Genomic DNA, 15,705 nt, shown 5'->3' on the forward strand with positions numbered 1-15,705 from the left:
GTGGTTTCATCCGAAGCGCTTTGGAGAGGGAGGGGTGCGCGGGAAGGGGCTTGCCAGGGACAACCGTGACACAGCCCAAATGTTATATATATATATATATTTCCCCCAAAATAAATATCCTAGACACCAGTTTGACAGCTTTAAAGAAGGAGGCACCGGTCCGGGCCAGCGGGATTGGACGCGCGCGCGCGTGCCAAAAAAAAACGATTCTTGTAGACAAATTAGTTTTTTCCGCGACCGGCGGGCATTTCCACGTCCTCCACAGAAGCGCCCCCAAAGCCGGTGGCTGAGCAGCAGCGGCCCTGAGCCACATCTTATGGTAGAACGGAGGCGAGGGGAGGCGTCTTTCTCTCCCTTTCGGGGTCCCGCAAGCTGTCCCCCAATCGCGCAGCCCGCGCCCAAGGCTCCTCCGGTTCTCTCCTTGGCCAGCGCGGGCAGGTCCCCCAGCCAGCCTTCCGCCCCCGCATCATCTCCGCCTCCCCGCAGCCCGGAAGCCCTGGGTCTTCTCCGCGTGGCTTCGCGCGGACCCAACCCGGCCTGGATACATCCTAGGCCCGCGCGCGCGCGCGCGCGCTCGCGCGCGGAGCTGCGCTCCCACTGGGGGCCCGGCCTGCCGGCTAGGACCTCCTCATCGCCGATCCTGAAACTCGTTCTCGAGTTTCGTTTCAGCCAGCAGCGGAGAGGAAATGTGGATACCTGTTTTTTTGGGGGGCGCTGACGCCTGCGCCCGCCTGCCCGCTCTCTCGCTTGCTGGCTGGCGCGCGCGCGCCCCCTCTCTCTCTCCCTCTCTCTCTCTCTCTCTCTCTCTCTCCCTCTCTCCCTTCCACAAATTCGATGCGTACCTCTGCGCACCAAGGTGCAACAGACGCCCAGCCCGTGATGAAATGAACAGAAAGCCAATTGCCGATGTGGAGGTGGGGGGGGTGGGGGGTGGGGTGGGGGGGGGCCGAGATTGCGTCTCGGCGTGCGCCCCGCCGCCCCGGAGTCTTAATTGCTGCCGACAGGGGCGAGCGGGGGGGGGGGGGCGGGGAGGGAGGGAGGGGGGGGGCGGCTGGGCGGAGGTAGCCGCGTATAAATAGTGAGATCTCCAATTGAAAGGCATAAATCACCGCAGGAGGGACCCACTCTTACACGGAGATCCTCGTCGTCCCTGCGCGCGGGGAGGTGAGCGCACTCCAGCCCCGGCTCCCAGCCAGAGCCCCGCCGAGCCCCCCGCGGACCCCCGGCAGCCTCCCACCCCCACCTCGCCCCCCCCGCCCCGCGCCGCCCCTGGATCGTTATGGAGGAGCTTACGGCATTCGTCTCCAAATCTTTTGACCAGAAGACGAAGGAGAGCGGCGGCGGCGGCGGCGGCGGCGGCGGAGGAGGAGGCGGCGGCGGCGGCGTCAAGAAAGACTCCATCACGTACCGGGAAGTTTTGGAGAGCGGACTCGCGCGCGCCCGGGACTTGGGGGCCTCGGACTCCAACCTCCAGGACATGACGGAGGGCGTCGGCCCCTGCCCGGTGCACTTGTTCAAGGACCACGTGGACGGCGACAAGGACAAACTGAAGGAGTTTGGCACCGCGGGGAGGATTCCGGAAGGTAAGATCCCTGGGCCCCTCCCGGGGCGGGGGTGGGGGGCCTCGTCTCCTCGCCGCCGCGGAGCCTGCACCGCCTGCCCCTTCGCTCCGTGCGCGCGGGCGCGTGCGGCTTCGGCTTCGGGAACCGTGGTCTTCAGCTCTCCGTTCTTCCCCGCAACGGACAGCCACGGCTCTCGGAGGGAAAGGATCTGGCTTTTTTTTTTTTTTTTTTTTTTTTTTCCGTTCGAGAGAAAGAAAACGAGGAGACCATCGCGGAGGCAGGGAGGGAAGAAGGCAGGCTGGGGAGCGAGGCTGTCCCCGCGCCGCCCGCCAGCTGCCGCCGCCGCCCCGTTAGCGGACTTTCCCTTCTCCGGGCGGGGAACTTGCCCGGGTTAGGGTCGATCAGAGAGAGGACGGGGGGAGGGGGGGGGCGGGAGGGGGTGCCTAAAAACCGAAATTAGCCCCCCCCCGCCGCCAGTCTCCCTTCAATGCAGGCACCCTCATGCGCACAGAGCGGAGATCCCCACGCGCCCTGCGCTCCCCGGCTCCCCAGAGCTAGAATCCGGCTGCGTTTGGGGACGAACAGGTCCCCCCCGCCTCCCCCGTAGTCGGGGCTGGAACGCGCGTTCGCCTCCTCCGCCTCCTTAATCTCTCCAAACTCTCTCTCTCCCCCCCACCACCCCCTGCCCCCAACCCGCTCCCTTGAACCTGGAGATTGGATCCTGGCTGAGCCGGGCCTGGAAATTAAAACCACTCCTGCGCCCGCAGGTGGCCAGCGTCTGGATGTGGCTTTGAAGGGCGCCCGGGGAAGCTCGGGGTGGCGACGGCGGGCGGCCCTACCCGAGGCTGTAAGAGCGCAGCCGGCCTGCTGTTCGCAGATGAGAAATCTGCGCCCTGGGGTCGCCCCGTTGCTGAGTCCTTGGGGAGAAGGGATGGGACAGGAGGAGGGGGGGGGCGCGCAAAATCAGGATTAGGAGGGCTTTCCCAGCTGGACAGAGGTGGTCCAGACAGCGAGCCATCCGTCCGAGGCAACAAATTGGTTACATTGCTCCGCGAGCCTCTTTGCAAGCGGCTACAATGTTTCATTTTTTTTTTTTTTATGACGAAGGCAGGGCAGGCAGAGGACGCTTGCCATGTGGATACAGGGATCTCGCTTCTCTCATTTGAGTGTTGAGAGAGGTCGGGGTTCGGGGGGGTCTCCCTAAAAGGTGGTCCCTCCCCTCGTTCTCCCCTCTAACACCCACATCTCTCTCTCTCTCTCTCTCTCTCCCTCCGGCTGGTTTGGGAGCCTAACACGGTGGTGGCCTTGAAGCCCTAGGTCCTGGGTGCATGACCCAGCCATGCTTTGGACCAAGGCCTTGACCTTGTAGAAATAAGCCGCCCCCCCCCCACCTCCTGCCGGGGCCCCCCATGGCTGGCTTGCTTTGCCTCGGGGTAGGTCTCTCACACCTGGCTCTGTAAAATTCATACAATGACTGTTTGCTTTTAGGGAGAGAGAGCTGTTGACTGAGCAGGACTAGGGGCTGACGTTTAATTTCAGAGGGTTTTACGGCAGCGCTAGATGGTTGGGGGGGGACATCCTGGGGCTCCCGACTGGCTCCCCCACTTCTTCCTAGACTCCAACACACCCCCCACCCCGACTTCTCCCAGGAAAGCCGAGCCGGAGCCCCAGGAATATCTGGGAAGACATCCGAGTGCAACGCTTCAGACCCTTTCGAAAAGTGAGAGGAACATTGAAGAGCATTTTCGTAGGAAAGAGAGAGAGAGAAGCAGAGGATGGATGGAACCTATGTTCCTTTTTGCACCCCCCCCCCTCAGCCGGGGGTACAGCCCCCCGCCCCCCCCCCCCCGGCTGATATTCTGAGGAGGTCAGGGCACCCTTGGGCTCCCCAAGAAACCGGGAGGTCGGTCGGTCGGTGGGTCATGGGCGCTTCTAAGCCCCGTGCCCGCGGCCGGCCGGTGTCTGTGGATTTAGCAAAGCCGGCTGGTGCCCTGGCTGGGTTGAAAAGACTTTGAAAGCTGGCGTTCTCAGCTGGGATCCATCCTGGGAGGTTCAGAGTTCAGACACATAAACCGGAGCATGTGGTCCCCTCCGGGAAGGGGAAGGAATTTTTACTGCCGGGGGAAGGGACAGGGAGCTCTCGTGGAAAAACCTGTTTTCTGTTTTTTTTGTTTTTTTGTTTTTTTTTTAAAATGCAAGTTGGGGTCGAGCATCGACCTAGGAACCGGGTTCCTGGGTGTGGGGAGCGTGCAGGGGAGCAGCCGGGTCCCCGATTCTCTCTCCTCATTGGTGTTACTATCTCTCTCTCTCCCTTCCTCTGCGAAATCGATAATAATAAAAAAAAATGTATTGAAAGAAAATGAAATGCAAGTGGGGCATTTCGGCAGCCAGCAGCCGGCAGCACCCTTGATGGGGAGACGCTCGGGCAGCGTCCTGAATGGGCTTCTGGTGGGTGGAGGGCCAGGGGGCCCCCCACTTCTCCTCTCCTCACAGAAGCCCCGGAACCCCCTCCCCCACCTCCCCTACCCCCCCCCTTGAAAGTTTCTGATTTGATTAGTTGATGGTGCTTATTCGAGTCGGTTTCAGAATTGGTAGAACCCGGGAGTTTCAGGAAAGTCAGTATCTTTTTTTTTTTTTAAAAAAAAACACACAACAAAACTATTCATTTCAGAGAGAGAAAGAGAGAGAGAAACATCCATGATGAGAGGGAATCATGGACCGGCTGCCTCCCACTCGCCCCACGCTGGGGATCGAGCCTGCAACCCTGGCCTGTGACCTCCTGGTTCATAGGTCGACGCTCAACCACTGAGCCACGCAGGCCGGGCCGGAAGCTCAGCTTCTTATCTTTGCCCGCCCCCCCCACACCCCCAGGGGACATACGGGGAGCTCAGTCACCCCAGGATGGGAAGGAGAAGGGAAGGGAAATGTTGGGGACCCAGCTCACGGGGCAGTGATGAGTGGATTTTACATCCCCGAGCTTGGCGAGAAAAGACTGCATTTCCAAAAATCGAGGGAGAAGTGTCTGAGGGAGACTCTCCTAAAAGCTGACCGAATTTGCCCCGGAGACACAGACCTCCCCCCCCACCCCCACGCTGCCACTCACTCCTCCCAGCAAATACGGACGCTGCCATAATTTTTGGAAATAAGAAAGCACCCTACTGAGGCGTGTTCCGGACGGACCCGCGTGGGTGCGAATATGGGTGAAAGAGAGAGAGAGAGAGGGATAACAGCTGGAAGAAGCCGAGGGGCTGTGCGCACGGGCGCACCCCCTGATGCGCATGGAGACCAGGGTGGGGGGTCGTGCGCCCAGGTTCACGGTGTGCGGAGGGAGTCTCCGGCTCCTAGGGCTCGGCTGGCGCTTAAGGAGAGAAAGAGAGAGAGAGAGAGAGAGAGAGAGAGAGAGAGAGAGAGAGAGAGGGAGGGACAGGCAATCTTCATCTGTCAACAGATACAAAGTAACAAAATGAAGGGAACATTTGGAAATCAGGCCAAGCAAATACCGCCCCGCCAGGGCCTGAGTTGTTACAAAGTAGCGAGCTGCTTTTATCGACTTTGATGCAGACTTTGCGTCAAGGCGCGAGTTGATGCCAAGGTCCCCCGCACGCACACGCTTCGGTTCCCACCAGGGCACGCAAAAGCGTCCACCCCCAGCGCGCGCGCGCGCGCCTGCGTGCGTGGCCCATCCGTCAGGGGCCCCGGGGAGCCCTGGCCCGCGAGGTGCCCACCGGTGGGTGGTGGAGGGACTCTGGGGCGGGCGCCCCAGGGCGGTGGTGGTGGTGGTGGTGGTGGCGACTCGGAGAGGCCTCAGCGCTGTGCCCTGCGCCCGCCCCGCAGGTATCTACGACTGCAAGGAGAAGCGCGAGGACGTGAAGTCGGAGGACGAGGACGGGCAGACGAAGCTGAAGCAGAGGCGCAGCCGCACCAACTTCACGCTGGAACAGCTCAACGAGCTGGAGAGGTTGTTCGACGAGACGCACTACCCCGACGCCTTCATGCGCGAGGAACTCAGCCAGCGCCTGGGGCTCTCCGAGGCGCGCGTGCAGGTAGGACCTCGGCACCCCTCCCCGCCCCACGCCCCCCGCCCCACGCGGGCCTCCCCACCGCCCCCGGACCCCTGGCGCGCACCAGGGCGCCTGGGCACCTTCAAGGAGAGCTCTGGAGACCCTGGAGGCCGGGCTGGTACCAGGCCCTTTTGGAGATGCCCCAGGTCCTGGCGCGCGCATGGAGGCGGGGGGCGCACGGTTCGCGCGCACGAAGGGACGTACCCTGCCTGACCCGCTGGCCGAGAGAGAGAGAGAGAGAGAGAGAGAGAGAGAGAGAGAGAGAGAGAGACTATCTTACTATGTCTAAGCTATCTTACTATGTCCAGATTGTCAGGAATTTGGCTCATTTTTTCCCTCCTCCTCCTCTTCTTCCTCTTGGCCAGCCTCCTCCCTCCATTCAGGGAACAGAAAGATGGGGGGGGGGAGGATTTGGGGAGCGAGGGTTTGCACATCCGGCATGTTGGTGAGCTGGGCTGGTGCCCGCGCGGGCCCGGATTAGCCCCAGCGCGCTCGCTCTCTCGCTCGCTGGCTCGCGGGACTCCAGGAGGGAGGAGGAGGCGGTGGGGTGGGGGGGGACCGGACGGACGAGGGCGGGCGCACGCACCAAAAGCCTGGTGCCCCATCTGGCGAGCCACTGTCGGAGGCGCCCTGGGTGTGCGCACAGCACGTGCTAGGAGGAGGCGGAGGAGGGCGCCTGAGCGAGCGAGCCATTCTGGGACTGGTGCGAACGCGAAATTAATAAGTAATAATTTATGGATGAGGAGGGTACAGACTAGCAAAGGTCCGGTCCCTTCGCGCGTCAACAGGGCTGACACCCCCGGGGAGGTCGGCCTTCCGTCTGTCCCTCGGTCTGTCCGTTGTCCCAGTTCAGAGGAAGACAGGAGGGCCAGGGAGTGGAGGGCAGGATGGGGGGTTGGGGGGTGGGGGTGCCTCTAGGGACCGGTTTTACATACACGGAATTAATTTTGCCAACCGGGAAGCAGCTGGCTTTAAAGGAGCCGAACTCTGTCCCGAATGTTTGTGTTCCCAACGAAAACATCAAGTGCGTTTTTTACAGAGAGAGGGTGTTGTCCGAAAATCCGCCGATCCAAGAAAGCGTGTATATATCTATTTTTTTTTCTCTTTTAAAAATAATATGTTTTTATTTGATTTCAGAGAGGAAGGGAGAAGGGAGAGAGAGAGAGAGAGAGATAGAAACATCCACGTGGAGAGAGAATCATGGATCCCGCTGCCTCCTGCACGCCCCACACTGGGGATGGAGCCCCAAAACCCGGGCTTGTGGTTATTGAAATCGAACCCAGGACCTCCTGGTTCCTAAGCCGATGCTCAACCCCCCGAGCCATGCCAGCTGGAATATATATATATTTTTTCTTTTGCTCCCAAGCGTGTTCCATTTTTTTGTTGTTTGTTTTTGGACTTCAGAAAGCGAGGGTGGTTTAAGATGAAACGCAACCAATGAACCTTCTTCTGTCGGTTTTCAGAACCTTCGGGGCATCGGTGCCACCCCTATGGGCAGACTAGGTCTGGGGACCCTTTTCCTTTTTTTTTTTTGGGGGGGGGGTTGTCTCCGGGGCCACAGCCAAGGGGAGAAGACTTTTTTTTTCTTTCTTTTCTTTTCTTTTCTTTCTTTCTTTCTTTTTTTTTTGCCGGCCACCCTTCTCCGGGAAGATGAATTGGGCTGCGCCCTATAAATTAATGAAAAGATTAAACTTTGGCCGGAGGGGACATCAACTCTTATGTCATTTCCCCCTGTGTGTGTGTGTGTGTCTATATGTGTCTCTCCGAGCCCGGCCTCGGTAATATCTCTCAGGCCTTGATGTAGTGTTTCGATAAAAATAAATTACTTGTAATTGAATTCCACACTATTTCACTCTGAAGTCTATTACTCCCAGGCTGGCCACGGAGCACAGCAAACGCGCACAGCCACGCGCCACGGAGCGGGGGGGGGGGGGGGCGGAGGGGCGCGGATAATTGCTGGGTGGGGTGCCCTCAGACCTTCCTAAAAAGCCCTAACAGAAAAGGGGAAAGCCCCCCCTTTGTCTTCCCCCCGCCCCCCCAGTGAGTAGCTACCGATCCCACCCGGCAGGCAGGCAGAGTTACAATGTAACGACTAAATAACAATAAAAACGAACGCGCGCGTAACAGAAGCCATGCGTTTGGGCCACCGGGGCGAAGATCGCGGGGGCGGGGGGGGGGCGCGGAAAGAAGGTGAAAATCAGTTAAATGAAAACGTGTAGGTCTCGCGCGTGTGCGAAATCACGGAGGGGGGGTGGCAGGGGGAAAAATAAACAAACAAAAAAAAAGGGGGTGGGGGGAGAAGCGAACCCCAAGAGATGTATTTCTCATCCGCGCGCGCCTCGGCGTCTGTCCCCCCACCCCACCCCGCACGCCTGTGCGCGCCCTTCAAAGCTAGTTTCCATTTCGTTGGGGGTGGGAGGTGGCGGGTGTTGGTGGTGGTGCGGGGGGCGGGGAGGGGGGGGACGGCGGGATTTGTTCTAAATAAATTGCGGCTCCGGCAACGAAGCTGTTGCTGATTAACCTTTTATTTTGGAGGGTTGTCCCCGGGTCCCAGCTGCCAGGGTTGTAAATGGGAAGTTATGAGACCAGCGCGGGAGGAACGGGGGCGGTAATTTAATTACCAACAAATATCTTTTTTTTTTTTTTTCCGGGGTGGATGGCGGGCGGCGAGCGGCTAAATTAAATGTCATTATTCACTGTCGGTAATGGAAATCAAAAAGGAAATCCGATTAGGGGTGTTTGGGAGAAAGATGGGTGACTGGGCCGCCTCCCCCCCCCCTTTCCCCCCCCCCCCACCCACACGTAAATGAAGAAATAAGTGTCTAACGCAGTGTCGGCCGCGTTACTTAGCATTTTCACGACTAATTGGAATTGATCGCAAGTCACCCCAAGCTTGATGGATAGCCGCGCGGCCGACGCGCGCCCCGGCTAATTCATCACTTTTATTCCTCATAATGTTTTTGTGTGTTTTTTTTTCTCCCCCCTTCTTCCTCCCCCCCCACCCCCGCCCAACCTTCCCCCCTTCCTTTCTGCCCTTGAAGGGGAAGTAAGCTTGGCTTTTCGGGATTTTAACTAAGATGGTGCTTTTTGGAAAATGCGCTTGCGGGGTGCAGGGCCCCGGGGGAAGGAGGGTGCGCGCGCGCGCAGGCATTCGGAATGGGCCCTGGTTCCTCTGAGTGTATGCTCCCCTAGAATGGGGGTGTGGGGACCCCACCCCCAGGAAGGTGAGAAATGTCCAGGGCAACCGAATGGGGTTGGGGGGGGGGCGGTGGGCAGGAGGAATGCGATCCATCCTACAGTTTGGGGGTGGGTGGGTGGGGGGAAAGAAAAACAAAACAGGGGTCAAGATTAGGGAATTTCAAACTTGTAGATTGTGAGGCGTAGCTGATCTACCACAGAGAGTCCCCAAACCCCAACAGGCAGCCACAATGAGGAGACAAAGAATCAGAACGCCCCCCCCCACACACACACACACCTCCCCTAAATGAAAGAACCAGAGAATTCTCCAGAAGAAGCGATAGATGAAATGGAGATAAGACGCGCGTGTCGGATCGGATACAAAGTTTCAATAACGATGGAAAAGTAGCTCAACAGCCTGAGAAAAGATACAGTAACCACCAAGGCAGATTGGACGGCCCTGACCGGTGTGGCTCAGTGGATAGAGCGTCGGCCTGCGGACGGAAGGGTCCTGGGTTCGATTCCCATCAAGGGGCATGTGCCTTGGTGGCGGGCACATCCCCAGGTGGGGGGCGTGCAGGAGGCAGCTGATGGATGTTTCTCTCTCATCGATGTTTCTAACTCTCCCTCTCCCTTCCTCTCTGTGAAAAAAATCGATAAAATAGATTAAAAAAAATAAACCAAATAGGAACCATTGGAAGGAATACAAACTAGTAGGTTGGGAGGGGGGGTCCTTTTTTTAGGGGAAGGATTTTCAGCAAAGCTATGCACATCCCCCCCTCCCCCCCCCCCCCCCCCCGCCTCCCTGCAGCCTGGCGAGATGAATTTTGGAAACTTCTGGAAAGCCAGTTCCCACCGGGGGGCATGGGGTGGGGAGGTGGGGGCGGGGATGGCCTTGGCCTGGGTGGAAATCTTATTTGTTAAAAGTCTAGCGCGGAAAAGTTCAGTTTCCCCCTCCCCCCCTCCCCGCCCCCGCCCTAATGGGGGGAGGGGACGATTCCTTTGTGTCCTGGACTCCCGTGGCGTGGTCAGTGAGCGTGGATACTAGTTAGAAAAAGAATTGAGTAACTGGGAACTTTTTTTTTTTCTGGGGGGTGTGTGGGGGGGAGTGTCCAGATTTGTCTGCGCGCCTGAGGGCCTCCAGTGGACCGATTGGTGGGGTGCGGGGAGGAGGTGCTGTGCAGCGCCGGGGAGGGGGTTTTGGGGAGTTGGATGCTGAAGATTTTTGCCTTTGACCAGCGAACCCAGCTGGGCGAGGCCTGCCTTCCCCTGCCCTTCCCCCCTCCGCCCACACTCTTCATCAGGCACCCCAAGAATTAGGCGTCTTTGGAAAAGCTAAGCCACGGCCAAAACCTGCATTTGAGGGGTGCCCACCCGCCGGGTCCCCACAGATCCAGGAGGTTCAGGACTCTGTAATATTAAATAAAAAAAAATACATTTATAGCCCTGACCGGTTTGGCTCAGTGGATAGAGCGTCGGCCTGCGGACGGAAGGGTCCCGGGTTCGAATTCCGGTCAAGGGCATGTACCTTGGTTGCGGGCACATCCCCAGGTGGGGGGTGTGCAGGAGGCAGCGGATGGATGTTTCTCTCTCATGGATGTTTCTCACTCTCTCTCCCTCTCCCTTCCTCTCTGTAAAAAAAATCAATAAAATATATTTTAAAAATACATTTGTATTGATTCAGACAGAGAGGAAGAGGGAGAGAGAGAATCATCCATGAGGAGAGAGAATCATGGATCGGCTGCCTCCTGCACGCCCCCCACTGGGGATCCAGCCCCCAACCCTGGCAAGTGCGCTGACAGGGGGGTGTGGGGGGGTGGGAATCAAACCGGGGACCCTTGAGTCTGCAGGCGGACGCTCTGGAGTGTTAACTGGACATGGAACTTTATGGATTCAGGGCGTTTGTTCTGAGCTTGATTGGGGAGAAGGCCGGGATTTCAAACTATTTATCCACCTGTGGGCGCGTTCCCCCCTCCCCACTCCCTTTCTTCCTTAAATGTAAGATGGGGGTGCCCCAAGGGGGGTGACAGGGTGGAGGGGCAATACCCACAAACAAGGCTTCTCTCCCTGTCCGATTTGGCTCAGTGGCTAGAGCGTCAGCCCCATGGACGGAAGGGTCTCGGGTTCGATTCCCCGTCAAGGTTCTCAGGCCCTGGTGGTGGGGGCGTGCAGGAGGCAGCCGATCCATGATTCTCTCTCATCATGGATGTCTCTCTCTCTCTCTCTCCCTTTCCCTTCCAGTATGAAATCAATAGAAATAGATTAAAAAATAAATCAATGTTTGCACGCCCACCCTCCTCTCTCACGTAGTGGGTGGGAAGGGTCCAGAGTGAGCTTGGTGAACCCCCCACCCACCCTTGGCGGGGAGGGGGGGAGCCAGTTTGGAGCGTGAGGTTAGGGCAGGGGATTAGATGCGGGTAGGGGCCTCGTCCCTGGGCGGGTGATCCACGCCAGAGCGCTTGGTGTAGCGAGGAGGTGGTGGAGGGTGGCTGGGGGGTGATGGAGACACCCTCCGCGTCTCCCTGGCTCACCAGATTCTCTCTCTCTCTCTCCCTCTCTCTCTCTCTCTCTCTTTCTCTCTCTCTCTCAGGTCTGGTTCCAGAACAGGAGAGCCAAGTGCCGCAAACAAGAGAACCAGATGCATAAAGGTAGGTGCGCGCGCGCACACGGGGGGGGGGGGCGGCGGGGGGCGCGCGCTGAGGCGCAGACGCGCGGGGAAGAAGCGCGCGCGCGCGCGGCCCGTTCACGCCTCCCGTCTTCCCTCGCAGGAGTGATCCTGGGCACCGCCAGCCACCTGGACGCCTGCAGGGTGGCGCCCTACGTGAACATGGGCGCCCTGCGGATGCCTTTCCAACAGGTAGCCGGGTTTTTTTTTTTTTCTTTTTCTTTTTCTTCTCGCTGGGGCCCCCTCCTCCGCCTCCGCCGCCTCCGCCTCCGCCTCCCTCTGCCTTCCCCTCGGCTCCTCCCGCCCCCCCCCTTCTCCCCTCGCGCAAGAAAGGAGTCCGCTGCTACAAAAGAGCATTTATAGACCCGTTGGCACGCATTAAATTCACGCCGTAAAACTCCAAGGCTCACCTTCGGGGGAGGCCCAGGCCATAAACTTAAGCACCGAGTTACCAAAAGGGGGGAAAAACAAAATCTCACCTACGCAAGGAGCCACCCACATACTCACCTCCAGGAGCCTGGGGGCGGGCGGGGGGGGGCCCTTGGCGGGCACTTGGGTGTGAGGGCGGGGTCGACGCCCAAACCCTACCCCACCTCCCACCCGCCCTCGCGCGCTAAGGGTCCAGGCTAGAGGTGTCTGCAGGCTCCTGGACCCAGCCTTGCCCCACATCTCGGAGTTGGGGGGCCTCTGGCTCAGCTCCGAACACTGTCCGGAGCGCGCGCAGAGCGCAGCCTGTCCTACATGGACAGGGAGCGGCCCGCGGGGTTGAAGGGCGCATGGAGTCCTAGTGTCCAAAGGGCCACACGCCCGGTTCGGTTCGGGGACCAGAGCTGGGTAATATGGTGGAGGTATCCTGAAAACACAGCGCGCCCCCACCCCCATTCCTGCGCCCCTACCTTGCGTGCGCGCAAAACCTCTTGGCACCTGGTTGGAGCCCCCACGTGCGGTGGGGGGAGGGGGGAGGAGGAGTGTGAGCACTGGAGCAACTTGGGTGCCCTGGGCCAAGCAGAGGCGTGGATGGGTACATAGCGGAGGCACCCCCCTTTTCTAGCGCTAGAGTGCCCCCCCCCCGCCCTGCGCCCTACCTTGCGTGCGCGCAAAACCTCTTGGCATCCCGGTTGGAGCCCCCACGTAGGGGTGGGAGTGTGCACGTTGGAGGGACCGGGGCGCCCTGGGCCGAGCAGAGGCGTGGCCACGAGGTGATATTGGGACCAGTGTTTGCTTGGGGGAAGGGACAGAGGTCCGGTGGGTCTGGCCTGGCCTGGGCAGGTCAGCTAGGACGCGGGTGTTGGGGGAGGTGTAACGAGACGGATAGGGGGGTGGGTGGGCGACGGATGGGGGGCGAGTTGCGTGATTTCAGGCTTAACGTGCCCAAGGCCCTAAGGACGTCCAGGGCCACGGAGCTGTGCGTGGGGTGCACAGACATGGAGGGGGGGGTCCAAGCTCCCCTCTTTTGCCTGAGCCTCTCACAGCGCAGCCCCTCTTCCCCAGGACAGACAGGGTGGCCCTTCAGCCTCCCGGGTACCCGGACGTGGTGTCAGCCACGAGGCCCTGATGAAATGAGCCCGAGGATTTGGCTGTGCGCCCCACGAATTTGGGAGTTCCCTGGGAAGGGTTGTGGGCGGGGGGGGGGGGGAGACCTCTGCTAAAACCCAGTGGAGTCTAATGCTGGGACTCGTGTGAGGTCAAAGAGAGAATTTGGGGGGCTCTGGTGAGGAGGGGGCCCCAGCTGTTGACACCCCAATGTTGGAAAGGACTTGAGAGTGGGTTGGGGGGGGGGGGGGCGCGCAGATCTGGTGGGTTCCCCAGTTCAGGATGGGGCAGACACGGTGAGGAGAAGACAGCCCCGAATCCCCCCAGCGGGAGTGGGTGGGGGTCCCCAGGCTGGGGCAAGGGGATAGAAGGAGAGAAAGCAATTCTTGGAGTTCATTTGGGTAAGAAAAATCCTCGCGTCCTGACGTGCCCCATTCGCCCCTCTCCCCAACCCCGCAGGTCCAGGCGCAGCTGCAGCTGGAAGGCGTGGCGCACGCCCACCCGCACCTGCACCCGCACCTGGCGGCGCACGCGCCCTACCTGATGTTTCCGCCGCCGCCCTTCGGCTTACCCATCGCGTCGCTGGCCGAGTCTGCGTCCGCCGCCGCCGTCGTGGCCGCCGCCGCCAAGAGCAACAGTAAAAACTCCAGCATCGCCGACCTACGGCTGAAGGCGCGCAAACACGCCGAGGCGTTAGGGCTCTGACCCGCCGCGCGCTCCCCCCACCCCGCGCCCGCGCCCGCCCCGGCCCCGCACCCCGCCCACGCTGCGTCCTGCACTCGACCCCCCTGCGCGCGCCCCCCCTCGGCCACACGGACTCCGGACCTGACCCTGGCGCAGCGGCCTCCCTCCTCTTCCTCGCCAGAGGGGCGGGGGGGAACCCCACGTTTGGCTTGGAGAGGGGGGCCTCCCGGGAACGCACGACCCCGCCAGACCCTCGCAGAAATTGGGCAGGCCAGAGATCTGGTGACTTGGGAGACCCTCCGGCCGACCCAGCCCTCGACCTGGGACCCTGGGCCACGTGGCGCGCGCTCGGACACGCTTCTCTCTGTACCCCGTGCATGCGGCCTCCTCCATCCACACCTGTTCGAAGATTACGACCCTCTGAAGAGTCTCTTTCACACAAAAAAACAAAACAAAAACAAAACAAAACAAAAAAACTTGGGGCTGGTCTCCGCGGAAGATGCGCATGTTCTCGGTCTGCAACGCTAGGGGACTCCACGGCCAGGAACTTCGCTTCTCTCCATCCCAAGAGCCGGATGAAAACCGTGTGGATTTCAGGGTGGACACGGGTCACCTCCAGAAGCTGGGATGGTGCGCCCCGCGCGCGCGCGCGCGCGCGCCCCCGTCCCCCCGCCGCCGGCAGCAGCAGCAGCAGCAGCAGCAGCAGCAATAACACAGCGCACACCTGGTGACCTCGCCAAGGTGGGGGCGGGGAGGACCCGATCTTCCGGTTCAGGTGGGCATCTCCCCCCCAACCCCCACCCCCGCGCCCCCCCCCCCCAGCGCCGAGTTTAGGATGTTCTTTGCGCAACTGTGTAACCTTGTTGCCACGGTCTCTCATGTTTCCAGAAGAGGAAAAACTGTGTCACCTTTTCGGACTCTGGTGACCCAGCCATGGACACTCTTGGCAGGCGCGCGCGCGCGGGGTGGGGTTTGAACGCATACACCACGGAGGTCAGCCTAGGGGGTTGGGGTTGGAGTCGGGGTCGGGGGTCGGGGGGGGGGGGACAAATGCAATGAAATCAGCGAAGTGCAATACTGTACATACGATAGATTTTAAAAGAAAAAAAAAATTAGCCGTGCATTCTGGACCGGTCCGTCTCGGATGTATGAGGGCATGGGTGACCCCTGCATGCTGGGTGGGAGCCTGGCAGGGTGCGAGGGGTGGGGGTGGGGCGGCCGTCTGTCCAAGGAAAGGGAGGGAGGGGTTCAGGGTGCCACCGGATTGGGGGCCAATGGGGTGCGTGGCGTGGGGGTGGAGGGGGCAGGATGGGGGTCCCTGGAGGTGACCCCTGTGGCGGAGTTGGTTCTGGGACTGCCAGGGTGGGAAGTCATGCCAACATCCGTTTTTGTAGGCCAGGCGCGTTTTTTTTTCAACTTTTTGTTCTTCTGTGTGTTTTTGTGTTTTTTTGTTTTTTTTGTTTTTTTCCTTCTTTTCTTCTCTATTCGTTGATGGCTCCCCGTCACTCCCCCCCAATAGCAGGGGACATGGGGAGGGATCGTCGGTGACAAGGAGGTCCCCAAAGGGTCAGGGTTCAGTATCACACACCTGCATTTGGGGTGTGTGTGTGTGTGAGGGGGGTGGTCAGGGGGTGGCGTGAGGCCTGGCCAGTCCGAACCACCTTCTCCGTCCTTCTGTCTCCCCTACCCGGACCGTTCAGCCGGCATCGTCCGAGGACTGGCTGTTTTCCCAAAGAGGTTTCTGTTCTTTCTCTGTTTATCCGTGGCCATTTTCTTTCCTTATTCCCGCTCCCCCTCTCCTCTTCCTCCTCCTCCGGCCCCGAGGTGGGTCCATTTCTCCTCCAACACACACACACACACACACACACACACACACACACACACACAGTTCCTTTCACGGAAAGCAGTGGTTCCCAACCCTTTCCTGGTCAGGCCCCACTTAAGTGTCTCTCAAACCCTGATGCCCCCCGACTCCACCATGACATAGAATTCTTTTTTTTTTAAAAAAAATATATATTTTATG

At 59.9% G+C, this 15,705-nt stretch overlaps 1 protein-coding gene across 3 annotated transcripts; it reads left to right on the forward strand.

The window, feature by feature from the left end:
• The first annotated feature begins 1,055 nt into the window (after positions 1-1,055).
• SHOX (SHOX homeobox) lies at positions 1,056-14,662 on the forward strand. Of its 3 annotated transcripts, none has more exons than XM_080652535.1 (6): positions 1,056-1,164; positions 1,325-1,583; positions 5,397-5,605; positions 11,391-11,448; positions 11,569-11,657; positions 13,458-14,662. In XM_080652535.1, the coding sequence occupies exons 2-6, from the start codon at positions 1,478-1,480 to the stop codon at positions 13,701-13,703; spliced, it is 708 nt and encodes a 235-aa protein (XP_080508661.1). In that variant the 5' UTR covers positions 1,056-1,164; positions 1,325-1,477; the 3' UTR covers positions 13,704-14,662. The 3 variants fall into 3 exon arrangements, with proteins under 3 accessions (XP_080508661.1, XP_080508660.1, XP_080508659.1); XM_080652534.1 differs by having other exon boundaries at positions 1,071-1,164; positions 1,322-1,583; XM_080652533.1 differs by having other exon boundaries at positions 1,129-1,583.
• The last annotated feature ends 1,043 nt before the right edge of the window (positions 14,663-15,705 follow it).

This window comes from Plecotus auritus, assembly GCF_963455305.1.
Source record: "Plecotus auritus genome assembly, chromosome: X".
In the NCBI taxonomy this organism is placed as follows: Eukaryota; Metazoa; Chordata; class Mammalia; order Chiroptera; family Vespertilionidae; genus Plecotus; species Plecotus auritus.